Source organism: Ammospiza caudacuta, chromosome 21 (assembly GCF_027887145.1).
Source record: "Ammospiza caudacuta isolate bAmmCau1 chromosome 21, bAmmCau1.pri, whole genome shotgun sequence".
Taxonomy (NCBI): Eukaryota; Metazoa; Chordata; class Aves; order Passeriformes; family Passerellidae; genus Ammospiza; species Ammospiza caudacuta.
The window spans coordinates 11,132,518-11,158,876 of record NC_080613.1 but is presented as its reverse complement, the minus strand read 5'-3'; the positions used below and the strand labels follow the sequence as shown (position 1 = coordinate 11,158,876).

General features: G+C 48.5%; 2 protein-coding genes across 2 annotated transcripts in view; both read right to left on the bottom strand.

Moving 5' to 3' along the window:
* Positions 1–18,930, bottom strand: part of RABL6 (RAB, member RAS oncogene family like 6) — a 54,082-nt gene extending 35,152 nt beyond the window's left edge. The window contains exons 1-4 of the mRNA XM_058818164.1: positions 18,489–18,930; positions 11,111–11,245; positions 6,252–6,299; positions 378–430 (exon numbers count right to left, since the gene is read on the bottom strand). Coding sequence (XP_058674147.1) covers positions 378–430; positions 6,252–6,299; positions 11,111–11,245; positions 18,489–18,618 — 366 coding nt within the window. The 5' untranslated portion in view covers positions 18,619–18,930. The remainder of the gene's footprint in view (positions 1–377; positions 431–6,251; positions 6,300–11,110; positions 11,246–18,488) is intronic.
* Positions 18,931–19,824: 894 nt separating this feature from the next.
* Positions 19,825–25,971, bottom strand: AMBP (alpha-1-microglobulin/bikunin precursor). The gene is made up of 10 exons (XM_058818399.1): positions 25,749–25,971; positions 24,999–25,141; positions 24,635–24,711; positions 24,020–24,133; positions 23,306–23,407; positions 22,369–22,406; positions 21,481–21,559; positions 21,228–21,395; positions 20,915–21,091; positions 19,825–19,978 (listed from the first exon to the last, which is right to left on the bottom strand). Exons 1-10 carry the CDS (start codon positions 25,857–25,859, stop codon positions 19,947–19,949), a joined length of 1,041 nt encoding a protein of 346 aa, XP_058674382.1. The 5' UTR covers positions 25,860–25,971; the 3' UTR covers positions 19,825–19,946.
* Positions 25,972–26,359: the final 388 nt, after the last annotated feature.

Genomic DNA, 26,359 nt, shown 5'->3' with positions numbered 1-26,359 from the left:
CAGATGGGCACCAGTGAGAGTGCAACAGCTCAGCTCCGAGGAGCGGCCAGAGCAGGGCATCAAGTCATTTCTTCAGGCCCCACAAGAAGGCCCTGACAAAAGGAATTTCTGCTTTTGCCCACAGGAAGACAGGTACTAAGCTGCTGAGTAAACATGTGGGGCACAGTCATTCCCAGTGACAGAATGGAAAACAGCAGGGAAGTTGCAGTGAGGGCAGGAGCAGGGCTGAAATGCACAGAGCAGAGAACGAAGAGCATCAGCATCACCCACTGTCCCCCACCCATCTGCCAGGAAGGCCTTAGGGCAGGAACAAATATAGAACTTGGTCCTCATGGACCAAAGGTGGACAAGAGGCCTCTGAATTCTAGGTGACTCACCTCCTGAGGGTCATTCTCCAGTTTCAAACCATCTCCTCGTTTTTTGCATTTTCCTTAAAAAGAATAGTAAAACATATAAAAAACATTACATTGAATGCAAAGAACTGGAAGATGAGTCTGGACAGGTACACAACAGCTAGAACACAACCTCAAAGCAAATCCTACTTCTACTGTAAGCCTGGGGGGTGAGGAGGGGTGGGACAGGCATGCCTTGCTGAAGAATCCCAGCTAGTCTATTAAAAAATGAGCAGTAAAGCAATCCAAAGACAGAACTTATTCAAGGAGAAATCCAAGAGAAATCAAATAAACTGTGGGAAAGGAGTTGTGAAGATGGAGAGACAACCTATATGTGCTCCAAAGGCCAGAGCCAGAGGGTCAGGTCTGGCCATAACCAGTGAAGGTGCAGAAAATAAATCCTCCAGAAGCACCACCCAAAGCACACAAAAATTAGCCAGGAAGCAGGTACAGCTCTGACTAGGCTCCCAAAAAAGTACAAGAAGCAACGTGCCTAACATTTGTAGAAGACACTAGAAAACCACTCTAGAGATTTGCCCTGCAGTCCCACAGCCATGGTCCCACCTGCAAGAATCTCAACTCATCTGCTTCCTCTAAGGCAGTTAAAGGGCAGCCCCTGAGGCTTCTCTCTTTCCTTACACCTTACGGAAGCTTTTTCTGACATTTTAAAGTACCACTAGCATTTAACTCAGCACCCCAGAAACTGTTTTTAAAACTTCAGCCTCCCTGGAAACTTTGTGTCAAGTCAATTACACACTAACTGTGTTTCCAAATCTCACAGCCTGGCGTCTCAGCAGAGAGGGGTATCTGTAGCTATGATTAACAGAGCAGCCATGAGCTGACATGATTTTCTAGTGTAGACACTTGGATTGCAACAAACAATCTAAGGATTGCCAGGAATCTCAACATCTTCTGTCACCTACCACCAAAGAGGTTTAGTGTGGACACACCATGAAAAAATTGTGGCCTCTTGTTTAAACTGAATGTTCTGAGTTTCCAGAATGTTATCAATAAGCACTGCACAAAGAATAACCCTGCAAGATCAGGAGTTATGTTTGACAGACACCAAGTACCTCCCAGATGTTACTGACATCATTTAAGAACTGTACTTCTGAAATAACTTTGAGGTGTCTTTTCCTAGTCTAAATAATGAAGAGTTAACTAAATTATACTTGGCATAGTCTTGGAATTGCTTCTCATCACTTCTAGAAATTTCCTGTGTCGCTGATAACAGAAGGTGCTGGCAGCTCAGATGCACCTGAAAAAACCCTCCCATTAACTCTGTAAAAGACTCTTTAACACTGAGGATCAAAATAGCTTCCACTAGCTCTTAACTCTGCTGAATCACATGTGGAATTCAGAGTTCTGCCAGATGCTGCATGTGAAACAGGGTTTGTTTTTCCTCCACACAGCTCAGGGATAAATAGTAAGAAAACACAGTTATTCAGAAAAGCTTTAATGATGCATGTTACAGCAGGTGATTCTGGGGGTGCCTCTGTGCATTACTGCAAAATGTTTGCCCCACTCATGTCAGCTTACTGCTGACAACTGAAAGAAAATATTAATCCTGATCCCTCTTCATTTGGGCAATGTGTTTCCCTGAGGGATCCAAGTACAGGCTCTGATTCTTCCCCATGCAGCTGAAGGTGTGGGATGCCTAGGCCATGCATGTCTTTTCCCACTTCAATTCAATTAATTTCAAGTCAGTGACATTTGTGTGGCTTCTCTGAATATCCAAACATCCCTATTTCTGCAGTCACTGCTGAATTATGCTTGGCATGACCTACATTTCTAGGTATTAAAAAGAGAAGCCCAAGCAACCACAAATACTCTCCATCATTCCTCCCATCCTAAGAAATCAAGGTGTCTGTCTAACCTGGGCACATTTGCAGTCAATGCTTTGAGACAGAACACAGAACCCACACTCCTCTCCATGCTCATGGTTTTCTGTGTGTATCCAGAGGAATGAGTAATATTCTCACACTCTGCTCATCAGTGCTGCAAAGGAGGTCACCTCATAGGAGTCAGAGAGCTGAAAGGCGCATGTGTGCACAGATTCAGGCACAGCCTCTATTTTTGGAACCCAAACTGCAGGATGAACCAGACAAAGATAACATCTATGCAGTGACAAGATGTAATTCATCCAATAAAGCAAGGGCACAGTGACAATTGTGTCACTGTATGCATGAGATCCAGATTTTGAGGTTGCACTGATGTGTAATGGAGGAGTTTCAATTAGAAAATGCGGGTGTGCATGCTGCTATGGCTCAGGTCCCCTCCCTAGGACAATGGCTCCTCTTCATTTACAGGCATAAGAGCAACTCTGGCACTAAATACACTTGGCAGCTGTGCCCAGCAGTCTGCAGAACTGCTCCTACTGGACAATGGGGTTGTGATCATCACTTGAGTCTCTGCAGCAGTATGTACCATCAGTTTTGCTGCAGGATAGAAGGATTCAGTACAACAAATGCTGTCCACCATGCAAGGGGGCTGCTACTCTTCACCAGTCTAAAATACACATCTGGAATACGTGCATCCCTTGTGTTATCTAACTTGGAACATCTGAAAATAATAGAAATATGAATTCTGATCTTTCATTCTTCTTATAGGACATGTCTGGGAGGCAGAGGGGTGAAGGTGCAGCAAGAAGGAAAGGAATCTTCAATTCAAGGGAAAATGTTTGTCTACCTTGTGGGCAACAGAAGAAAAATATTATTTGATGCCTTCAGTCATGTATCTGAAAATATGTGGGAACCAAAGTGACAGAAATTACAAGACAGGAATTTACAACTCTTCCTGAATCCTCTGCATTCAAGCAGCTTCTCTAAATTCAGGATCTGTTATAGCTTTATGACCTGCAGCAGTTACACAACTTGCTGCAAAGACAGAAGGATGAGTCAGGATTGTGAATTCTGCTAAGAGAGATCTTTCCTGTGCTCTGTCAGTTCCAAGAGCAGCAAAGGAGATATTTACTACACACGCCACACAAAATCCAATACAATCCATGGCTGGAGGCAAGCTCATCTTGGGAGAATTTTAACAAATGGCAGCTTTCCAGACATGATCCCAGCTCCCTGAGCAGGCCCAAGGAGAATGCAGCAGGCAGCAAGGAAGTCTGGACTCCAGGGAGTTTGCACATTTAAAAAACAATCCCAAATAGTCAAGAGCAAGCCAAGAGGAGCAGCACAGTCGGACAGCTGCCATTCCCCACTGCCTCACCACACTAACCAACATCATAGCTTTAAGCTTTCACAAAAAACCTCCCCACATTTCCAAATTATCATCTGGACGCTAAATAACCAATACCAAGCTAAGTCACCATCCAAGCAGGGCCAGCAGAGCTGCCCTCTGCATCCCAGTAGATTCTGGAGGGAAACCCACACTGCTGAACCAGCAAGGACAGGGAGGACACTTCTAGGGAGCACCAGGGGAAACACCACTCAGGAAAATCACTGTTAACTTCAGCCCAGAAATGCACACCAGGTTTGCAGGGTGCAACTGTTGCAATTTTCCCAGCCCCCTGTGACAGCAGAACAGCAGCACTGCTCAGCAGGTGAGAGCCCAAAGCTGCTTTACACAACTGAAACTGAAAACTGCAGTTCATGTATGCTCCTGTTAGTTAGTTAAGCTACAACCCACATCAGGGCTTTCAACACAGTTTCCCCCACCATTTAAACAGAAGTCTCCTGACTTCCTCTGAAAATGAAACAGGGAAATGCAGGGAAAAGAATTTAATGTTGAAATCCGTGTTCAGAACATGCATTTTTGACAGTTTCAAATCCAGCCTGATAAATGCAGTATTCTGCCCAACTTTAAATATGCACATGAGCCAGGATTTGGTAGGCAAGGGAAAAAGAAGGAGAATCAAGTCTTGCCAGCACTATGCTACAGCAGCACTGGATATTTACTACTGCAAGTCTACAGTCCAGTGTGGCTCTCACCCAAAGCATCACGCAGGAGGATTTTTTGTCCTAAGCATACAGAAGGAAAACAAAAATGTCATAATATTAGAATGAAAGTTAGATATAAGCAAGTTCTTACTGCTTAATATGAACATTTTCCTAAAGCTATGCTTATCAGGAATCCACAATGCTATGGCAATAGGAAAAGATGCAATTTCATAAACATCATCATGATTCGATTTTTACATTGCACTGATTGAGCACAACTGGTTGCAAAAAATACATATCTGGGGTCCATAAGTACGGATCTTAACAGAGTGAGTTTTATTTCAAAAGAATATGAAGTGAAGGGTAGAGATTCCATTAAGATCTCCAACATAGGCTCTGCTGTCAGAAATCAAAGCAGGACCAGAAGAGCTGTTATCAACATCTGCTCATAGCACATCCTGTCCCCTTCGCCAAAAAAACAAGCCTCTAGTTGAGAAGATGACTCTGCTCAGAGAAGCTATTCACAGAAATAAGTGCTGGAACTACATGATTCCCAAATTAAATGTCTCTCTATTCATACCAAAGCTGCAAGGCAGCGAGAACACAGATGTTTTCCTCAGATTCCAGCCCTCCACTTATTATCCCACAATCTGAAAGCCAAACTAATCAGACTGACTTCAGCAGTAACTCTGGCCTAAGCAAGGTTTTGTCAACCCTGTGAAAACTGGGCCTTAAAATACTAAAAAGATAAAGTGCTCAGGATTTTCATTTAAAGCTCCTGACTCAAGTTTATCCTGAAGGCTCCATTAGGTATCTGAACTAGAGTCCCTACTGCTAATTGTCTTTCTTTTTGCTCTGTTTCGAATACAGTTCAGCTGACATGAAAAATGACATTTCTCCTTTTCCCACTCCCTATTGTAGTTTTAGTTTGTGGTGTAACACAAGTGTAAATTGCACTGGTGGTGCCTCTGAGATGCCACTCTGCTGAGGAACACCTGAGAGCACAGATTCCAGCCAAGGCTGCAGGAAAGGCAGCACCACACAAACCATCAAAGCTTGAGTTTCGATGACTGTGGCAAACAAATCTACAGACACCGAACAAGAAGCATCACTCACAGAGCAAGAGCTGCTCACGTGTGCAGCTGCTTTCCTGACCATACTCACACAATAAATGAGGAGCCTGGCTGGTACTAAATGCCTCTTAGAAGCCAAACAACATCTGCATTTGGGGTACAGAACGGGCTGTGGAGATTTACATCTCAACCCCTTCCAGGAACAGATCCCACTGCATCCTGTTTGCACTGCATCCAGACTGTGTCTTCACAGACGTTTTGGGGTTTGGTTTTGCTCTTTATAAAACAAAAGTTTATACTCTGACAAAAATTGAAAACTAATGAAAAATGTATTTATATAGCATAAAATTTTCCCTGGCTAAGCATTTAGAAAATGTTTTGGAATGCGCATACTGCATTTTCTGTCCTAGTGAATTTAAGTAATTGGCTTCTCTTTTATCCTTCCCCCCTGCAGATATTACCCACTGGAGCTACAATTTTATCAATTTAACAATAGAATACCTTCACAAAAACAGCTCAACAAGAACTTTTATAACCAGAACAAAGAACTCAAAACCTGTCTAAACATTAAAGGAAACTATAAAGGAGAGAAGGTGAAGTTTATTCTGAAGCTCAGAGAATTGGAGTACACAGAGCAGCAGGCACTTCATCTGTCATAAGCACATGGAACAACTGCTCCTGGACACTGGGTTTGATCTGAAGTTCAGATTCCAGATAATGGTTTCTAGCATAGGGGACTCACCTCTCCCTTCCTTACTCTTTCAGGAAGTGGTATAACAAAGACAGATTTTTTTAAAAGCAGAAGCAAGCGGGTATTTCGGAATTCCATGTAAGTTTTTAATTAAAACTGAGAAAGAACAATGGATCTCCACTAGAAAGAAAGTTATAAATCTTACCTTTGTCCACTACATCCCAGACTTCAACTTTCACAATATCATCAGTGGCTGGAAGCACAACAGAACACCAAGGGTTAGAAGGTTTCAGTAAAACATCCAACACTCAGAGAGCCCAACCCAAAGCCAACATGGAGGAATGTCAAAGCACAGGAATGTCAAAAGAAAAGCACATTATATGCAAGGAAAAAACCCAACCACAAGAAGGCGATGAGCTGTTGAAGGTGCAAGCTGTTCACCAAAACCATGTTGTCAAAAGAACTCCATAAACACTCTTAGTCACATAAGTGATGGCTGGATTTCCTTGCTGGTTCATGTCAGGTTTGAAGCATGTTGTAAATAGTTTGCACAGACTCTTTTCATAATGTACAGAGGTTTACAAAGCCTTTCAAAAAAGGTGAAAAATCTAATTTTGAGGATAAAGTCTGGTTTATAAACAAGGCATACAACTGGCAAAAGGAATATACACATTTAAGAAAGATCAATCACAGCATTTCTGTGTAAACATGACAGGCAGAGCAGACAGTCCTGCAGCTACAGAAACCCATTCTCTCTGCACATTTCCAGGTATATTTTGTGAAAAATAAGGTCTCACTTGCAATTTTGCTTCCTAGAGCTGCAACATTAATAAATTATAACCAGCAACATCTATTTGAGTTGCTAAAATCTGAAGCAAGACATGCAGAATTCTAACTCCAGTGATTGCTGGTACCCAAAGGCAGCCAATTCATGCTCAGGTGGCCTGAAGGCTGAGTAGCTCTGGATCAATGTTTCCATGGAATCCAAATAAGCAGTCTGATTTTCAGGAAGATGTCCCAAGAAATGGCTGCTTTTTGGAAATGTTACAGGCTTTGAAGCAAAAGCTTGTACTTAGAGCAGCTCTGAACATAAAGCTGGAATAGAAGGACAATGCCTCAGAGTATAAAATAACATCATAGGATGGCATGAGAGTTTATCTAAGTGTCATTATCAAACCAGGAAGCATTTTCTACACAGGACTCACTCTTGGCTTAATTAAATGTTTCAAAATATTGTACAGACAGATTAGGAATAAAGGAAAACTTTGATCTTTTGCTTCTGGAGAAAGACCCTTTTTACATTTATGCAAGAAGCAAAATCAGCCTCTGTTTCCCTCACAGTAATTCCTGCTTAACTTCCCATGAGCCAGCTGGGCAGGAGGCACTGGATGAACAGGAGACTCCCCTGGGTCAGCCCAGGCAGTGCCTTGCAGGACTGAAAGTACATGGAGGTACACAGCACAAAAACTTCTGCTCAAACCACTACACCCTACTAATTAACTCAGTCCCTGAATATTTCTACAGATAATCAAACCAGGTAGCTAAAGTCCAACCTGTGAATCACTCACCTGGCACCCAGACAAGCCAGCTCCTCCCCCCAGGCACTGGCACTGCAGAAGCTCTCCCTGTGCCCCTGGGACACAGATCAGCTACTGGAGGCCTGGCCCTGATTCCTGCCCTGCAGCTCCCAAGGCAATTGCAGTGCCTTTCCACAATCAAGGCTTGCTGCAAAAGGGTAAGAGATATTTGCCTTCCCCAAGCTGTGCATGGGCTCAGTAGGAGCCCAGGAGGCTGACTGCTCTTTCCAGAAGCGCCATGTGAAGCAGGACATCAGGACTAACAGTTCAGAGAAGGGAGCCCTTGGGGTGACCGGGGGCCTGGCAGCAGCACTTTGCTCCTGAGCTCTCCACCTCCTTCCCAGGAGCCAAACACAACCCCAGTTAGGATGGGCTGGTCTGCTGTGTGATTCCCACAGAACTGACACCCTGCTGAGCAGCAGCAGTGCTGGCATCTGGGGAGCTGAACCCCCTGACCCCACAGAGCTGCTTTAAACCCTTCTGGCTGAGGGTTTCTTAAAGAAAACGACTGCACGAGACCCAGGAAACACATATTTCCACATTTTTCCTGCTGGCTCACAACCAGGAAGTTCTCCCCTTTCAATACTAGTGTCATTCCTGATTATCCTGATCATGCAAGAGGATAATTGCTTTAGTGCTGCTTCACTGGCTTTGGTGTGACTCATACCCAGCAGCATCTCACCTGAAGGAGCTCTGTGGCAGCAAAAAGAATGCCAATTTATCCTTTCAACTCCCTAACTTGGATTAGCACAAACCACAGATCAAAGCACTCCAAAGACCTGTCCTGAGATGCTATTTGACCAGATACTCCCTGGCCAGCTGAGCACTGCTTTCCAACAAAATGATGGAGACACGAAAAGGCTCCAATTGCAAGAAAGCTCATTTAAAACTAAGAACACATTGTAGGTGGGTTCATCAGCAGGAGCTCGCAGGCCCTCAGACATTTTTTACCCTCATTCAATGACAGGATTCACTTCCTGTGCTCTGGATCACAGATCCCACAGTGCAAAGCAACTCTGCCAGCCCCCATTCCCATCCTCAGGCCTTTGAAGGATCTCAGTACAACTGTTTGCAAATTTTTATTTCAAACTCCCTTTCTCAGGCTGCCAAACGGAGAAAAACTTGGTGACCAGTATAATTCAAAAAAGTGTTCCTTAGGGTCAGGAATGGTAACTCTTTACTTGGACACAAAAATTACAAATACCCATTACAATTGGCACAGAAAAGCAACTTTGTTCATTCTGAATAAGTAACTCAGATTCTGCTATCTTTATTAATTCCTACAGTATAAAATTTCTGAAGGTCATACATTTTGCATCTAAAATGGAATTCTTCTAAGACCAGGCTATGTAAGAATCCTTCAATATTCGTCAGCAATTTAATTAACCTCTGTAAATATTTGCCATCAACTACCTCATAATGTTTATTCAAGGTAGCCTGAGAGCATGAACATAGGAAAAACAAACTTTATTTTTCCTCTACAGATTAACATGGCCAACAGGGCACGATTTAGACCTGAAACAAGTACTCTGAGGGCCCATATCACCAGTTTTGGATGGAAACTTCTCACAGCAGGAAACAGACTTCACAATGTCTTTTAAATGGGGGTTACTTTTTGAAATGTTTTAAGGAAAGTCAATGGAAAATGTCCTAAATTATTGGAAATTATTACTAAGACAATAGTACAATGTTTTACAATGTGTAAAAGAAACAGTGTGTTTCTTTTACATATTGTAAAAGAAACACAAATGAAAGGCACAGTTTCAGGTACAGCTTTTTGTTTTTTTTTCAAGTAGTTTTACAAGGTCAGCAACACTTAACCTTGATAAAAGTCCATCAGCATCTGTACACACTGCTGTCAGCTCTGGCTGGAGAGCTCTACAGAAACACAACACCAAGGTTGGAAGTGGGCCCTAGAAATAACCTATACACCTGTGGGTCACAGCACACAGAAAAGCCAGCCTCAGGTGCAGGTGTTTTCTACCCCAGGATTGCATCAGTGTTGACAAAGCAGTGTCGGAGCCTTAGCTCAGGGAAAGAAATGCGGACACAGGTGAGATGACTGGATCTTCCTCCAAACACCTTTTTGCATGCACACATTTTGTACTTGTTTATGGACACAGTTAGATATGAATAAGCCTCCTAAAATAAATGCCAGCCTCCCAGACTGTATCCAACACAAGTGTTGTGTTACCTGCACCTATCAGAGAAGAAACCCAACCCTGATGCTTTAACACATGATCTGCAGAAAGCCACAATCAACACTCAGTGCATTCTTTACACTTGGGTATCTAGGAAACAGGAATTTTATTTCTTACTCTGATCTAAGTCTGTTTAGGCTGAAGCATTCAAATTTGATTTTGGAGATAGTTTCCACCATCCAACTTGTAAGCTCTGTGTTCATTCCTCAGTAACTGATGCGCTCACATCTGAGAGGAAGGAAGAGGAGTGAGGGGAAGCATGCCACAGCATACATACACCATACAAGAGGTTTGGCTGCAGATGGGAAACACCTCTGTGTGACCCCAGCACATCAGCTGGTGAACACATCCTGTGCCTTGTGAGCATTATCACGAGACCTAGGCATCATGGTATCACCTGGCAATTCCAATTTGGTGGTGAGTTAGACACAGCACTCAATTTGGTGCTCACCCCACTGCACAAAGTGTTCTCCCAGCTGGGACGAGTTGGGCAGTACCTGATTCAACAGAAGATCAGAGTGAGGCAGATGGACAATGTCTGATAATGATGATAAAATGACAAACAACTGCTGACCCTTTCTGTACAGCATGCTCATTCTTATAGAGCACTTTCATACTGAATCAGGAGTTCATCCCACGAGGCTATGGAATTCTTGATCAGCAACCTGAAAACTGGACTTAATGCACTGTTGAATCACAACACTTCAGTGCCTGCAGTGCCTTTTCCAGGTGGGATGTAGGGCTTTCAAAGACACTTGCAACCAGTAAAATAAAAATTAAAACCACACTGCAGCAATAACTTAAAAAAGGCACTGGCACTTCTGTGCTTCAGTAAGCCAGCCTAGAGCTAACAGTACTACAATAATTTTTGAAATCCTCCCCAGTCACCAGAATCTCTTTATATTTTCATCAGGGAAATCCAGTTTGCACCATATATCTGCTTCTAGGCAACCCAGTAACACCCAAAGCACAGTGGCCTCAGCGACAGATTTACACAACAACCCCTCCTCTTTAACATGTCACACGTATTTTCAAATGCTTCAGACCACCTATTAAACACTTCCCTTGAACTGTGGCTTCCACAGACATATTCTTTAGCACTTATAACATAGAGCGTCTGACAAAATTAAAAACATGACTGAGAAAGTATGAATAATAAATTAAAAAGCCTGAAGAGAGACCATTTTGTTTCCCAAGCTGACAGAGAAGAAAAAAGCAAATGAAGTTGCAGTGGAATTTCCTCCCCCAAGGCACTGTCCCATGACTGTCACCCTCTTCCATCTTACTTTTGTAATTCCAGTGGATGCTGGTGACTTGGATCTCCTGAGTTGGAATATATTCCTCAATAAATTTCTTTCCCTGCAGTCGGTGCCAGAGTGTGGTTTTTCCAGTGTTCCTGTCCCCCCGGATGACAATTTTCACTAGAGAAAAGAGCAAGCAGACAAATAAAGTGATTAAACACCACTTGAGGAATGCTGTGAAAAGCATGCTAACTTTTTGCAGGCATTATTCAGATGTAATTAGTCCTCCCATACTACACAGGCACGATGGGGTTCATTAGAAAACATGAGCCTCAGTCATTTAAATCACTGTTTATTCAGCAACTCATACCAGCTCAGCAGAACAAACCAACAGCAAGCTTGAATCTTCAGAATCTGCACAACTCCAGCCAGCTGAGCCTCTGCTCTTTGATGGACACACTTGATCCCTCAAGCAAACCAGTATCAGTTTGGTTCAGGCTTTAAAGGAAGCAAAGGGCTGAGCCATGGCTGGACCAAGAATTCCTCTAGGAAAGGCAGAGGGGAGCAGTGACACAGCCAGCACTGGGGGACATGAGCTTGGAACACCACACCAACCATGGATTAACACAAGAATACCAGGTGGCTTTCCCAAAACTCGTTCATCAAGGAAAAAAGAAAGACGTGGGTACAAGGAGTCTCCTGCACACCCTTCCCACTGAATGCAATCAGACTATGAGCCTCCACATTATGCCACCAATATGACAGACAGGATGAGCCTTCCCTGAGCTGTCCGTGCCCAGCGGTGCAGCTGCATGGTGGGGACCTCCCCTGGGGCTGGGACATCTCTTAAGCTTCTCCTTGAGGCAGAGACCTTTTAGCCCTGACAGATCAGGAGTCTAATCTGAGCTCTTTCTGAACTGTGGCTGGACAGTCTGCCTGTGAGTCTCCCCTTCTAGAACTGGAACACCCCTCTGGGTCTGAGGTCCCGTACCTGGGAATAAGAGATCCCTCCTTGCCCAACAGATCCTCAGAAAGGAACTGCTGGCATGTGGCATTAATACTAATGAAATTGATACTCAGTATTAATTATAAACTCTGTATAGATAAGTCCATTAGACATAAACTGTCCAAGGCCAAGTCTGAGACTAAGATTGGACCCAGAAGCACCTAAGCTCCATCAGGAGTTTGGAAAAGGGGGTCCCCTCTAAGCCTCATAATTCAACAGGAGGGTCTCTGTGTAACTCATTCCACCTCAATTCCAAGTCGATTCTCCTCAGGGTGTTTCATGCATGTGGTCAGTAACAGAGTGAACACTGCCATTGACATTTATCAAGTTGCACTTGAACAATATCATACCTACACCACTTTTGTTTGTACGGCTTCTGCTCATTCTTTAGGTGATCTAAATCACCCATTTGCAACAACCTCCCATCCTCCTGCCTTCCTCTACCTCTCCCTGGCCCTTACTGTACTTTATCATATCCTATTCCCTTGCTGGCCTTTTATGACAGGCTCTTCCTTTCATTACCTCCTGTAATTCCTTTTCTCCTTAAACACTTCTCATGCCTTGAGAGAACAATCACAGAATGATTTAGGTTTAGAATTATTTGAAAAGGACCTTTAAGATCAACTATTCCAACATTCCCTCAGCACTACCAAGGCCACCAGTAAACCATGACCCCAGGTGCCACATCCACATGGTTTTTAAATGCCACCAGGGATAGGGACTCCACCACTGCTCTGAGAAGCCATGGCTGGACAGCCCTTTCTGCAAACAAATTTTCCCCAATAGCCAATCTAAACCACCCCATGTGCAAGTTTAGGTTGTTTCCCCTTCTGTTACTTGTTACTTGGTAGAGGAGGCTGATGCTCACCTGGCTACAACCTCCTGTCACCAGGCCCTTGTGTTGGCTGCTTCAGTTTAGGCAGAAACCCTTTCAAACTCTTCCAAGGAAAGCAAGTGTTCAAAATATCATAAATTGTAACAATTAATATAATGAACTTTCCAGAGTCAATTCAAACATTATCTTGTTCTTTCTTAAAACACTACTTTTTATTTTCTAAATTTTCTGTTACATTGTGGAATGTTTTTTCTTTTTCAATGCCATCTTTGTTTTTACTGGCAACTACATGGCTACTGGGAAACATAAGCTGAATTTTTATTCAGCTGAATAAAACTGAATTTTTATTCTTGTATATTGATTTGGACCTATGATCCCCTGGAAAATGGGCCACCTCAGACACATCTAATGGCAGTCAGGTGATTAGCATTAGGTTGATCATCATCATTTGGGCAAGGAGATCTGAGAAGGCTGCCTTCTGCTGCAGTTCAGGAGCTGCTGCAGTCGTTTCAGAGAAGAACTGAAGAGGTCAACTTGAAGATAAAGCACACAAAGTCTGTGGATGAATTCTGCCATTGCAACAGTTCCACTGTGCTTTTTTCTTTTTTTTTTTTTTTTTGGTAGTACACAGAGGTTTATTCTTTTTTAGAGCTGTTTATTCTTTTCAAAATAACTTACCACACCAGGAGAATAAAGGCAAAAATGAACACAGTATTTATAGGCTGACTTCACTTAAAGGTCCCACAGCATCTCTGCAGACACAACAAACCAGTTCCTGCATTTCTGGTCACCTTGTGTGTGGTTGTTTCCTACTTACAGATGGGAAAAACAATCAGTAGAACATCCCTTTGATTTTTTGGAATCATGAAGCCAATTCATGGCATAGGCAGAATGAGACTCCATTTGTCCCCTTTCAAACCTAAACCTTTCCAAGCTCTCACTGCCTGCCCTAAAACGTTCAAATTCATATCCCTGCCCTGCCCTGGAATCCAGCATGAGATACTAAAAGTGAGTTCAAAGGGACAAATAGACGTCTCTTTAAATAGTCAGGCTGCTCTCAAGGTGCACCTTCAGGATCATTACTAGATAATGAGGTTGTGACCTCTCCCCAGAAGGGACAGTCTTACTTCATGCCCACAAAACTTTTTATGCACTTAAACATGGAGCTGGATCAAGAAACTGAACTGGCTGAGAAATAACCTTGAAATTATCCATTTTCATTTTTCTTCTCTAGCTCCACGCCCAGCTGAATGAGCAGTGTATGGAAGGCAAGGTTGGAGTGCAAGGGAATGCCCCCCAGCCCTAATCACCTCACATTTAGATCAGTGCCAGGTGCTTGTGGCACCACACATCCAGTCTGAGCAGCTCCAAGCAGTCTCCATTAGAATCTCTCTTCTCTTACATAGTGTACAAGTTCTCACTCACTCTTTTCCTGAAGAAAGAAAAAGTCTTTAAAAACAGAACAGGAAGAAGGCAGGTGACACAAATAGGTTTTGGCAAAGCAAAGTCTGTATGTGAGACTTTGGCTGGGGCAGGTGTGCTCAGTGACAGGCACGGGCAAGGCAGGAAAGCCTGAATGAGCTTCCAAGCACAGTGAGGCTGGGGCATCAGAGGCCTGGGCTGTGGCTGAGTGCGGAAAGAGAACAATAACTATAGGCAAGGTTAATTCTATCAAGTAAAACTGTTGCCTTATTTTGATCTGAAGTTAAATCAGTACTTACTGCAAACAGACAGAGGTTTGCAGCAAAGACAGAAGAATTATCTGTGAGGAAAAGGGTAGGGATGAGAAAAAAAAGAGACAAGGAAAAAGTTAAACAAATCACTTTATTCATACAGTCATTGCATCAGGAAAACCAGAGGGATTTCCATTCTCCAGATGGGGAAATGGAAGCAGAGCAGTGACGATACAGGCCCAGAGAACAGGTCTGAGACCAACTCAGAACTAGAAATCAGAATTCCCAGCTTTGCCCACATTCCTCCGGGACTCTGCAGCAAAGATCCCAAAACTAACAACCCCATGGAGAGGGTCATAACCTTACCCTCATTAAGGTTTTTGGGATTTTAACTGAAATGCTTGGAGCTTACTCTGCTGCCAAAAGCAGCATCACCTGCTCTGCAGAACCCCCCCAAAAACACTTCCCATAGGCACAGGCCAGACAAAGCAGGGCTGGCAGGAGCTGCACAAACACCTGTGTCAGCCACAGGAGAAAACAAGACAAGGTGGGAAGTGGCAGGAAGAGGAGAAGCCTTCATTTTGGGAGTTGTGCTGAATGAAAATACCTAACAATGAGTCTGGGAACTACAACTCCCAAGTAACACAAAAGAAGTAAGGACTATAATGCTTACTAAAAAGGTACATGGTATTAATTAAGCTTTGTCTTTTGAGGAATATGTTAGGCAGAAAAATTAATAAGGAATAATGAGGAGAGGGAGTGGGGGCAAATTCCTGGAGCTACTGCCTTTGGTATCCCAGCACTGGTGACAGCCTGTGCTCCAAGCACACACACAGCAGTGGGGTTTGTCAAGTGACACACTGGATGTAGTGTGTAAAGCCCAGAGCAAAAGTTCCATGTCTGGGGAATAGAATGGATTAACATTTAGCACCTCCACGCCTTTTGTTCCTGTCCCTGATCAGCAAATCCCAGGATCATTGTTTGCCCATCACTGCCTAACATAAATGGTCACGTTTGAGCACTCTGGTGCTCAAAATTAAGTTCTGCAATTGCTCTTGTAATTTGTTGAAACAAGCAGTGCTGCCAAGCAGTGCCACTTCCTCTTACTTGCTCTTGGCATGCTCCCTACCAGGGCCAGCACAGCCCTTGGAGGAGCCAGGCAGCACACCTGGTCCAGGGTACCCCAAGCAGGAAAACAAGAGCAAGTTTTCACAAAGACTGGCTCCCCAGCCCTGGAATCATGATCTCCTATGAAGATTCCAGCCATGACATTCATGGCAGAGACCCATGTCACTTTCAGCTCTGTGTTTGCTGAGTGCTCAGGGAACTCTGGTGTTAACTGATGCAAACCACAGCAGCTCCATGCAGAGGGTACAGAGTGTGTGTGTGCTGGAGTGCAGTATGGAAATGCTTCTGTTTTACAATAGGATGTCCCAAGCAAAGGACATGATTGCTGACAAAGGCTGGTACTGGTCTCTGCACTCATCATTTCATTAAAAACCTAAACCTTCCCAGCCCACAAAGCTCTTTCTTTTGAAAAGCTGACTGTGTAGGAGAGGGACCATCAAAATACATCATTCAGGTTCAACTTAGAGCTCTGTTCTACCTAGGGTCTGTAACTATCAGTGCCATTCAAACACCTCACAGCCTTTGGCATCACCTCAAACATGGGGCTGTTACAAAATGCACCTGAGAGCTGCAGGGCTGCCACAGCAGGGGTGCTCTGAGCCCAGGGAGGCACCTAGAGCCAGGTACAAGGCCTGTGAACCAGCCTGCTGTATCAGTGAACAATCCAATATATTCTCAGCATACTAAGTATATTTCTGGGAAGCAAGCAGGCTTCATTCAGGATCTGTAGCGGTCTAATGCAGCAAAGAAACATTTCTGTAAAACAAATCACAGCACCCCTTGGTTTAGTTTTCAGGCAGTTTCAGGGAAACAGAAGAGTTGTAAAGATCTTTGTGTGCTAACGGTGGCTCCAAACCACATCCTGCACTCCTCTGCTGAATGTCAGGAATTTGCCAAGAAAGGAGAATTGGCAATGCACAGGATTTGCAGGTCTGCCTTTCCTGAGCAATGGCCCTTGTAATGACATTCCTTCACAGCCCACCTTCAACTGAGACCACCTCACCATGCTGGGATGCTCCATCTCCCAGTGCTTTGGCTATAGGGGGTACCCAGAAGCCTTTCACAAGCCAGCCTGCATCTCTTGTAAATATTATATAACAGTGATGCTGGGAAGAGTTACTATGGAGATTGGAAAGCTTGCCTTAAGGCAGTGACAGAAAGCTGCAGTTTTCAGCTATAAAGCAGTAACTAGAACACAAATCCTGGTAAGCCAGAGCACAAACCAACCATCTTTCCTGAGGCCTTTCACTAATGAGACAAAAAGCAGTGAAACTGCAGCTAGCATTTTTGGCCTTGCACAAACAGCAGGCAGGTGCCCATGCACAGCTCTGGCACGATGCAGTCACCATGGAGCAGAGCTGGTCCATCCTGTGCCAGCAGGATGCAGCTGATCTCTTCCATCTGCAGCACAAACCTGCCCTGTCTGAGAAGGCAGCTCCTGGCTCTTACATAATTCACAAGCTGGTATTAGCTACCTGATCTCTGGCACTCAGCTGCCCACGGGGCACACAGGTCCTCTGGGCTGTGGCCACATGAAGCCTCTGCACAAACCCACAGCCTGAGAGCAGCAGATCTCCAGCAGGTGTTTAAGGATGCAGCGCTGTGTTCCAAGGCAGCAGCTTCATCCTCACCCCCAGCTTTGACTGGAAACCCAGTCTCAACAATCACACTTCTGCTTTTCACACTCAGGATTGCTTGCTAAGACACTAATTTTATAAATTAAACAGCACTGCCATATCTTCAGGTGTGCTAGGGATAAAGGCACCAAATGCTCTCTCTAGTAAAACAGGTTTCGAAACCTCAGTCCCAAAGCACAGCCATAATATTAAACAAAGAGAAAAACACCCCAAACCTCAAAGTGTAACTTCTCCATCACATTCTGGTTCAGACTGAGATCCAACAGCATCTCTATTCCTCCAACACGTGTGCCTTCACAGAAATTATCCAGTGCCACATTCACAAATCAGTCTTTTTCCCACCTGCCAATCTCTCAGCCTTCTGCAATCTGCCTTCCCTGCCTGCCTGGATCTGCACAGACGAGCTGGTACTCACAGCGCTCTCTGGAACCAGCTCTATTTTCAGCAGGAATGACATAACTGCTGTCCCTATCTCACAATTGTCACTTTGGGAAGTATTTCACATACTTGCAGTGCCCTCCTGAAACACTGTATTAGAAACCACTTTTACTGAGCTCCAAGGGAAAAATGCAGCTCAACACTGAGAGAAAAAGAATTCTGAAAGCGTTCCTCGATAAAAGAGCAAATGTATGAGTTGCAGAAAAGACAGTTAGGATGAAATGACGTCCCAAGGGCACACAGAGGTATTTACTGTCCACCTTTTACTAAAGCCTGACAGGGCTGAGCTTTTTAATAGACTCTTATCATACAACCATTACAGCTTAATTGCAAGCACCATTATCCTGCGCTGCAGGGAAGATCACCCACCCACTCAGGGGAGTTACCCTCTCGATGCTCGAACTGACACAAACTGATTACCAGGCACTCTCTCTTGGGCCACAGCCGGCAGGCAGCGCTCAGGAACGCTGCTGCACCGCCGGTCCCGAGTCCTGCACCGAAAGACAAAAGTTTTCCATCCCTCACTCCTCCAATGACCTCCAACATTTAATTCCAAACTTGGCTTTGAGCGAATACGAATAAAAGCACCAACCTGCACAAAGAAAGCGCACACACTCCCAGCCCGGGCACGCTACGGGGCACCGGGCCGGGCCGCCCGCCTCCCTCCCGGCTGGAGCAGCCTCCCCGGCCCGGCGCTCCGACTCACTGTTATATTGCACTCCCTTGGCGAACCTCCTCTGCAGCGCCTGGTTCATGGACTGCAGCCCCGCGGGGATGTTTTTGTCGCGGACCGCAGCCTGGTCCGAGCCCACCAGCTTCTTCAGGGCCGAGAACATCTTCGTGGTCCCACAGCTGCACCGCGGGGAACGGGCCGAGCGCGGGCTCAGGGGCCGGGCGGAGGCACGGGGCGGCTCAGGGCTGCGGCGGGGCCGGCCCGGCCATGCGGGGCGGAGGTGTGCGGGCCCGGCCCGGCAGGAGGAAACTGCGCCGGCGGAGGGGAGGCGCTATCGGGGCATGTCCCGGCGCGGGGCGGTGGAACCGGTGCCGGGGTCCGGCACGGGGCGCTGGGGCCGGGCCGCTCAGCCCAGCCGGGGGCTGGGGCCGGGGGCCGGGCGTGGGAAGCGGGGGCGGCGCGGGGCTCCCGCCGCCGCCATCTTGGCTCTTCCGCCTCACCGCGGGGGGCCGGGGCACGCGCGGCGCGGGTACGGCGGCCGGCGGAGGACAGAAGGGCGCGGAGCGCGGTCGCCGCTGCGATCCCTGGGAACCCCCCCGTGACCCCCTCGAAGGCCGAGTGCAGCCCAACACGCCCGAGACCCTCCAGTGTGACCCTCCTGGGACCGCCACAGCCCCCCAAGAGTCTGGCAATCCCCTCTTGGCAGCTTCATAGCCCCCCCCACCCGTGACCCCCATAACCCCTCACGAGGCCACTGCAGCATCCCTGGGACTACCCCCAGAACACCCTCTAATCCCTTCCTGGGAGCCCTGTGCCCTCTGGGACTGTCATAACCCGTGTCCTCTGCTTTTATGCCAGCCCCATTTTCCCGTGACCCTTGTAACCCCGTAACTGTCCCGCGACCCTCAGGGTCCTCTCTGACACCCCGTAGTCCCATGCTGCAAACCCCATATAACCCCCTCGTGGTTGCCTCATCCCCTGTGCCCCCCATCTCGGCCGTGCCTCCCACACGGGTCTCCCCGGTCCCACCGTGACCCCGAGCCAGCTGCAATCATTCACCTTTAGGGAGGAGCAGACACTTTTACCCTCCCTCGCTGTCCCCTTCCCGCAGCCCAACCCCATCTGCGGGCAAATGGGGGTCCTGGTGAGCTCCATCCAGCAGGATCCCTGAGCCTCTCGGTGCCCCCGGCCCTGTGTGGACAGAGGGCAATGGCCTGAGGCAGGCCAGAGCCTCAGTGGGGAGAACCCCATAACCCCACCGCGGTGGGGACACCCACCAGGGAGGCCAGAGGGGACCCCACAGCATCCCCTGCCCCTCCTACGCCCCTCACCCTGCTCCCCACCAGCCTGAGCATTGATACTGCGCTCTTTGGTCACATGAGGGACATTTACTGCTGGAGAGACATTTGCAATCTGCTGGGCCACCACAGCTGTCAGCACTGTCCTGCAGGACCCTGGTGCTGGATGCCGGCTCTTCATCCTCTGCCTGCATCAGTTGGAGAGCTGCAGGAACTCCTCGTCCTCTGCAAGTGGAGAGACGCAGCAGGTGATGGGCTGTCCTGCACTTTGTGTCCCACCACATGCCATGGTGGCATTAATGTACTTTATATTGCTGGCAGGGATTATAAAAGATGGGTTTTGCCCTGAGACAGGCTCCATGTCCCACCCATGGGGTGAGGCAAAAGCCCCAGCTCCTGCCCTCCTGGAGCAGGCACACCCAGGGCTGGACAAGGTGGAAGACACCTCAGTCACCCCTCTCTGCAGGATGATTTTCTCTGCCAGACTCCTGACAAACTGGTCATCATTTCCCCTGAGGGAGAGGTGGTGCCTGTTGTGTCTCCCAAGGAGGTTCAGTATAGAAACCCCTGCACTGGCTGGAGCTGGGGAGCCTGGCAGATATCACAGCCCTGACAGGGACCCTGGCTTGGTCCTTAGTTGGTGTCAGGATTCCTGCACCACCAAGTCTTTCAGCCCGGGGCTGTCACGTCCACTGCTCCCCACTGCACCCCAACCTGCTTGGGGATGTTCCCCCTCTCATCAAGACCACACTGAAGTTCAATCATGGCCTCAGCATGTCTGCAGCTTGACCAGCCCTGCTCTGCCATACCGTCTGTGGGCTAATGGCCATTTTCCCTACCCAGGACAGATCCCTCCCTGGCACAGCACAAAACCATCCCACACCCATCACCAACCCATGACAAACCCATCACAGCCCAAGGATACACCCATCCTGGTCCATCCTGACCCAGAATGACCCAGAATGACCCATCCCAGGCAGAGCACAAAACAATTCCAGAGCCAGACTGATCCTTAACCCATGGTAAACGCATCCTAGGCCCATCCAGAGTGAGGACAGACCCATCCAGAGCCAGGACAGGCCTGTCCCACCCCAGGCAGACCCAGTGCAGGACAGGAGATGTTGCAGGCTGCTGCCCTGGGGTGGGGCCCAAGGGTAGTACCTGCCAGCTGAGGAGCCCCGCAGTACTCCTTGCACTCCTTCTCTGAGTAGAACTGGTTCCCGTTGCCCTTGCAGCCCCCATAGATGAAGGTGACGCACTTGCCCTGGGCTGCATCGAAGGCCCAGCGTGTCAACAGTGCCTTGCAGGGACCTGGGACAATGGGCAGCCTGCAGGCAGCTGCAGGGACAGGAGTTGCATGAGGCAAGGTGTCCAGGGACCCCCACACGGATGCCAGGCACGTGGCATTTGAGGCAGCGCTCAGATCCTTTGTGATGCCTCAGCCAAGGCACCTCCAGTGCCCCCAGCCTCTCACCCTCGGTGCGGCACGCCTGCAGGCACTCCTTTTCTGAGTAGAAGTTGTTGCCGTTGCCCAGGCAGCCTCCGTAGTGGAAAGTTTCACAGGCCATGGAGGAGGAGTTGTAGAAGAAGCGGGAGAGCATCCCGCTGCAGGGCCCGGGGTCCCGGCTCAGCCGGCACGAGTCTGCGGACCAGCACACCACGGGTCACAGGCAAATGGGAGGGCAGGCCAGGGGGATCCCAGTGCAGCCCCCTCCCCTGGGACCTACCTTCCTTATTGCCAATGTATGTGGGCAGGGGTCCTGCAGCTGAGCCCTCCTCCAGGGGTAGGACTGCTCTCCGTGCTCTCTGCACAGCAAGGAAGCACAGAGCTGCTGTCAGTCCCTGCCTGTGGGACCTGCTGCCCACCCCATTGCCCTCAGGGTGGGCTGTGCCAGGGGCACCTCAGGCTACAACCCTCCTCTGTGCTCCCAGCACATCTCCAGTAACTGATCTTGGGTCTGCAGGCTGTGATCCCTCCACACCTCATGATCTTCCCAGCCCTGTCCTCTTCCAGGATGGGGTCCACAATCCCAGGCTGTGGATTAAGACACCCAAAGTGCCCAAGTCGTGCCTCATGCTGGGGATGTGCCTCAATGATGTGTTACCTGGTCTTGAGTCAACTGGGTTGTTTCTCCTAAGAAAGTCCCATTCCCCCTTGAAAATCTTTCAATACCAAGCCCTGAGAGACTGGGAGGTGCTGAGTGATGCAAGTTGAAGGACCAATGGGTGCTAAGCTCCCCCATCCCTGGAGAAGAGGCCTACAGCCTGGCTGAGACACACACACAGGCAAGGAGCAAGGAAACACCAGCAACCTTCATACTGTGAAAAAAATCAGAGTAGGAAAAGTCTCCCACTTGGAAATAAGCTCTTGTGCCCACCTGGCCACCAGGACCCTCCCCCTGCAGCCTGCGCCTGCCCTACCCCCATCCTTGCAGGCAAAGCCCATCAGCAGAGCTGGAAGAGCAACTCGCAGGATGGTCAGTGGAGTCACTGCCCAAACAACATGTTCTGCCCATGGAGCCTTCTCCCTGGACACCCAATCTCCAGTGAGTTTGGCTTGGAAGGGATGTCTCTGGCCTTGATCCAATTCAGAAGGTCCCAGCTGGCCCACTCACCTGGGGAGCATTCTCAGTGTCTTGAGGAACACATTCACCTGGCCCAGGAGCAGGAGAGAAGATGAGCAGTGTAAGAGGAGAGGTGTCCTGACAAACTTCAGTGAGTCCAGCACTGTGCACATGCAGGACCCTGGGCAAGGGGACTCCCTCCCAGTTCCACTCAATGTTATTCACAGAATCACAGAATCACAGAATTTTCAAGACTGGAAGAGACCTATAAGATCATCTAGTCCAGCCGATGTTCTAACTGTTCAGCTAGATCATGGCAGCAAGTGCCACATCCAGTCTTTTTTTAAATTCTTCAAGGGATGATGCCTCTACCACCTCACTGGGTAAATGATTCCAGTTTCTGACCACTCTTTCTGTGAAGTATTTCCTTCTTACTTCTAACTTACATCTAGCTTGACGCAACTTGAAACTGTGTCCTCTTGTTCTATCCGTTGTCGCCCGGAGAAAGAGGCCGACCCCCCTCTTTCTGTTTTCCACCTCTCACTTGCAGAAGCACCATCCTAAAATGCCCATGTCCCTGAAATCCCCACACTCCCCCTGGGTCCCCTCAAAATCCTACACACATACACACACCCCCCACCCACACACACACCCTCCATCATGCTAGCCCCTTCTGAACCCCAGACTGAGCAAGGAGCCTCCCAGGTGCTGGCAGCACCCAGCCTGGGGACCAGACACCAGTGTCCCATGCCCTCATCCTAGTGGTGTGGTTTCATTGACCTGACAGCCTAGCACGGACCCCTCTGGAAGCTGATTTCTCTGGTGGAATCCTGACTGACACATGGCCTTATTTCCTTTTCATTCCATGCTACCAAAACATTTGTCTCTCCTTCCTCCCTCCTGACCATCCCCTGTCTCCCCAGCTTGGCAGAAGGAGCAGCTGGAGTGCTCTGGCAGCATGAGGGGCACACGCCCCATGGGAGGTTACCTCTGTTGGCCAGGATGAAGATGGAGTCTTCGGGGATGCCCATCTCCAGAGCCAGCTGATGGAAAGACTCCATGAGGTCCTCCCGTAGCTCCGGACTCCTCCCTGGGAAAGAGAATAGGCTGTGAGCAGGGTTGGTGTGGGAGTGCAGTCCCCAAGCACCCACTGAGCTTGGGTGGCTGCAGGCAGGTGCAACACCAGACTCCTGGTCCTTCCCAACATAGAATCAGGGAAGCAAAGATTGAACCCAACCACTGACCCAGCATTGCTATGTCCACCCTAGAACATGTCCCTGAGCTCCACATCTACATGTTTTTTGAACCCTTCCAGGCACAGTGATGTCACTGCTTCCCTGGGCAGCCTGCTGTTCCTGACCAGCCTTGACCAAGGGCTTGGACAAAGTGGGTTTAATATTTCTTAATCATGGAAGACAGCATCTCCTGCCACTTCAGGGCTGGGTTTCCTCTAAGCAGATATCACCACCTTCATCCCAAAGACCATGTTGGTTTGGATGTTCACATCAGTGCTTGATGTGGCTCTCATGGGGCCATGAGACTCCACCTCTGCCATGCCAAAGACGAGCTGGTCTAAGACACCATTTCCAAAGCCCATGGTCAGGTCCCTTAAGGCCAAGGGAACTGAGAGACCCTTATAGGTGGTGTTTTTGAGCTGTGCTGGTCCACCCAGAGCCTGCTTGCCCTCAAGTGCCAGACATACCATACAGCTTCAGGGTGGTGCTTGGACCAAAACTGCTTTTTTTCTTCATCAGAATGACAGCATATTCATCATAGTTGGTACGGAGCACATAGGACTGGATAGACACATCCCATCCTGGGTGAGACAGAGATACAGGGATGTCATTCCTGCCCCTCACGGTGAGATGGAGCAGTGTAGGACAGCCCCAAAGCTGGAGGCTGAAATCAGGCATCTAATTAAAAAACTGTGATGTTTGGGAAGCAGACTCAGATACAACCATGAGTCCCTTTAGGCTCACCAGTCTCTAAGCTGAGGGGATTGGAAGCCAAGAGCTGCGAACAACTGAGATGCCACTAATGCTCCTGAAGTGTAGCTGGTCCCTGCCCCAGCCTGGGACCCTGTGGACAGGAGTGACCTGCTGCCAACATCTCATCATCCAGTGGCTATGCAAGGACAGCGCTCAAACAGCCCTTTCCCTGTGGCTTGACTCTATACTTTGGCTAGAAATGTCCACATCAGAGGCCACTCCACAGTGTGGAGTGGCCTCTGAGTCCTGCTCTTCTAAACCCCTTCCACCTCTGCCAGCTGTCCCCAGAGCTGGTCCCCATCTCCAAGGCATGCCTCACCCCAACTCACTGGGGTTGTAGTAGGTGTATTTTCCAGGGGTGCTGGTTTTCTGGTACTCCCCTGAGACTAGTGTGCAGTCACCTTGCCTGGAGAGAGGAAGAAAACAATTAGCTACTTGGTAGGATTATTTTCCCTAGTTATGGCATAAATATCATGTCTGGGGCACAAAGAACATTGTGCAGGACCCTTGAAATCGTGCTGCCCAAGGTATTGGGTATTTGAACCCAATCCATCCCCTCCTCAGGGCTTGGATGCCAGGCAGAGCAAGTAACCCCTATGTCTTCCCAGCCCCTGGGAGAGGGAGCACCCCTGGTGTGATGGCTTTGGAGAAGGCTCAAGCACCTCCAGCAGTGCTCCCAGCAGTGCCCCATACCTCAGCCTGGTGCTGGTAGTGCTGATCTGGTCCGTGCTGGGGCCAGGACCCAGCACAAGTGTGCCCATGCTGAACTTCTCCTTGTAGTTCTTCATCCATTTGCAGGTCGTGCCGATGGCGATGTCGAACCACTTGCCGTACATCTGCAGGGAGATGGGAGACACGTCTGCACCGTGAGCCCCCCTCACCAGGGTGGGACAGCGCCTGGGTTTGTGCAGAGTCCAAATATTCCTGATGCAGGGAGAAACTGGGAAGTGATGGTGCAGGGTGCAGAGGCCAGAGCTGCTGCAGGATTTGGAAAGCGTATCAGCACTGAGCAGAACTTTCCTTGGTTCCCTGACTATGAGGCAGGACTGGAGGCATCAGGCTGTCACCCACCCATGTATACCAGTGAGACCCAGATCTGGGCACATGTGCAGGGCTGCATGAAGCCTGGCAGGGGACAGGGCGCATTGAGGGGGATCTCCCAGGCAGCCTGCATCCTGGCATGCTGAACCACAGCCTTTCCACAGGACTCATCTGCCCTGCTGCTCACACTGCAGCCACCCTGCCTGGGGTTTGCCAGGACGAGGCCACCCCAGAACCTGGCACCTCCTGAGTGGCACCCAGGGAGTGCCACACTGCCAATGCCTGTCCCACACAGCCTGGCATGGACATAGCCATTACTGCCCTTCTTTCTGGACGAAAATGAAAGAAAGCTTACCCCATCCCTTTTGCCCCCAGAATTAAGGGACCACAAGCTGCCATTACCCGCTCAGCCTCAAAATTCTCCTGCACTTGGATATCTTCATCCTGGTCTCCGATGGGGGTTCCACGAGCCACAGTGAGGAGGAGGAGGGAAAGGAGACCCCAAATAATCATGGCTGGTGGCTTCGGAGTGCTGCTGAGCCTGAGCGCTCCAGTGGGATCCCGGACTCTGCGCTGCCCCCGCTGTGCAGCACTGTGACCTTCAGACCAGGGCCGGCGGGGCCAGGCACCGTGCGGGGGAGTGCCGGGGGAGGTGGGGTGTGCGGCCCCGGGAGCACCGCTGCCCTCGGCGGCCCTGGGGATGTGCAGGGAGTGGAGCACCCCACCAGCCACACCAGGCTGAGCTCCTCACCCTCACCTGCTCCTGCACCATGGGGTCAGGAGCTGCCTTTCTCCTCTAGTCTTTGCTGGGATTCATATTCCTGCTCTGTCATCCTGCAAAGAGCCCCCAGCCCTCATGGACCAGTTTGACCCTGTGGTGAGGAGAGCACTGAGGGACGCCCAGCACTTAGCCCAAGCTATCTAATCAGTATCCATAGGGAACAAAGCCTGAGTTTCCTGCTCCCTTTTGGAGCCCTTCCAGGCAGTCCCAAGCTGAGGGCCAGCATCCAGGA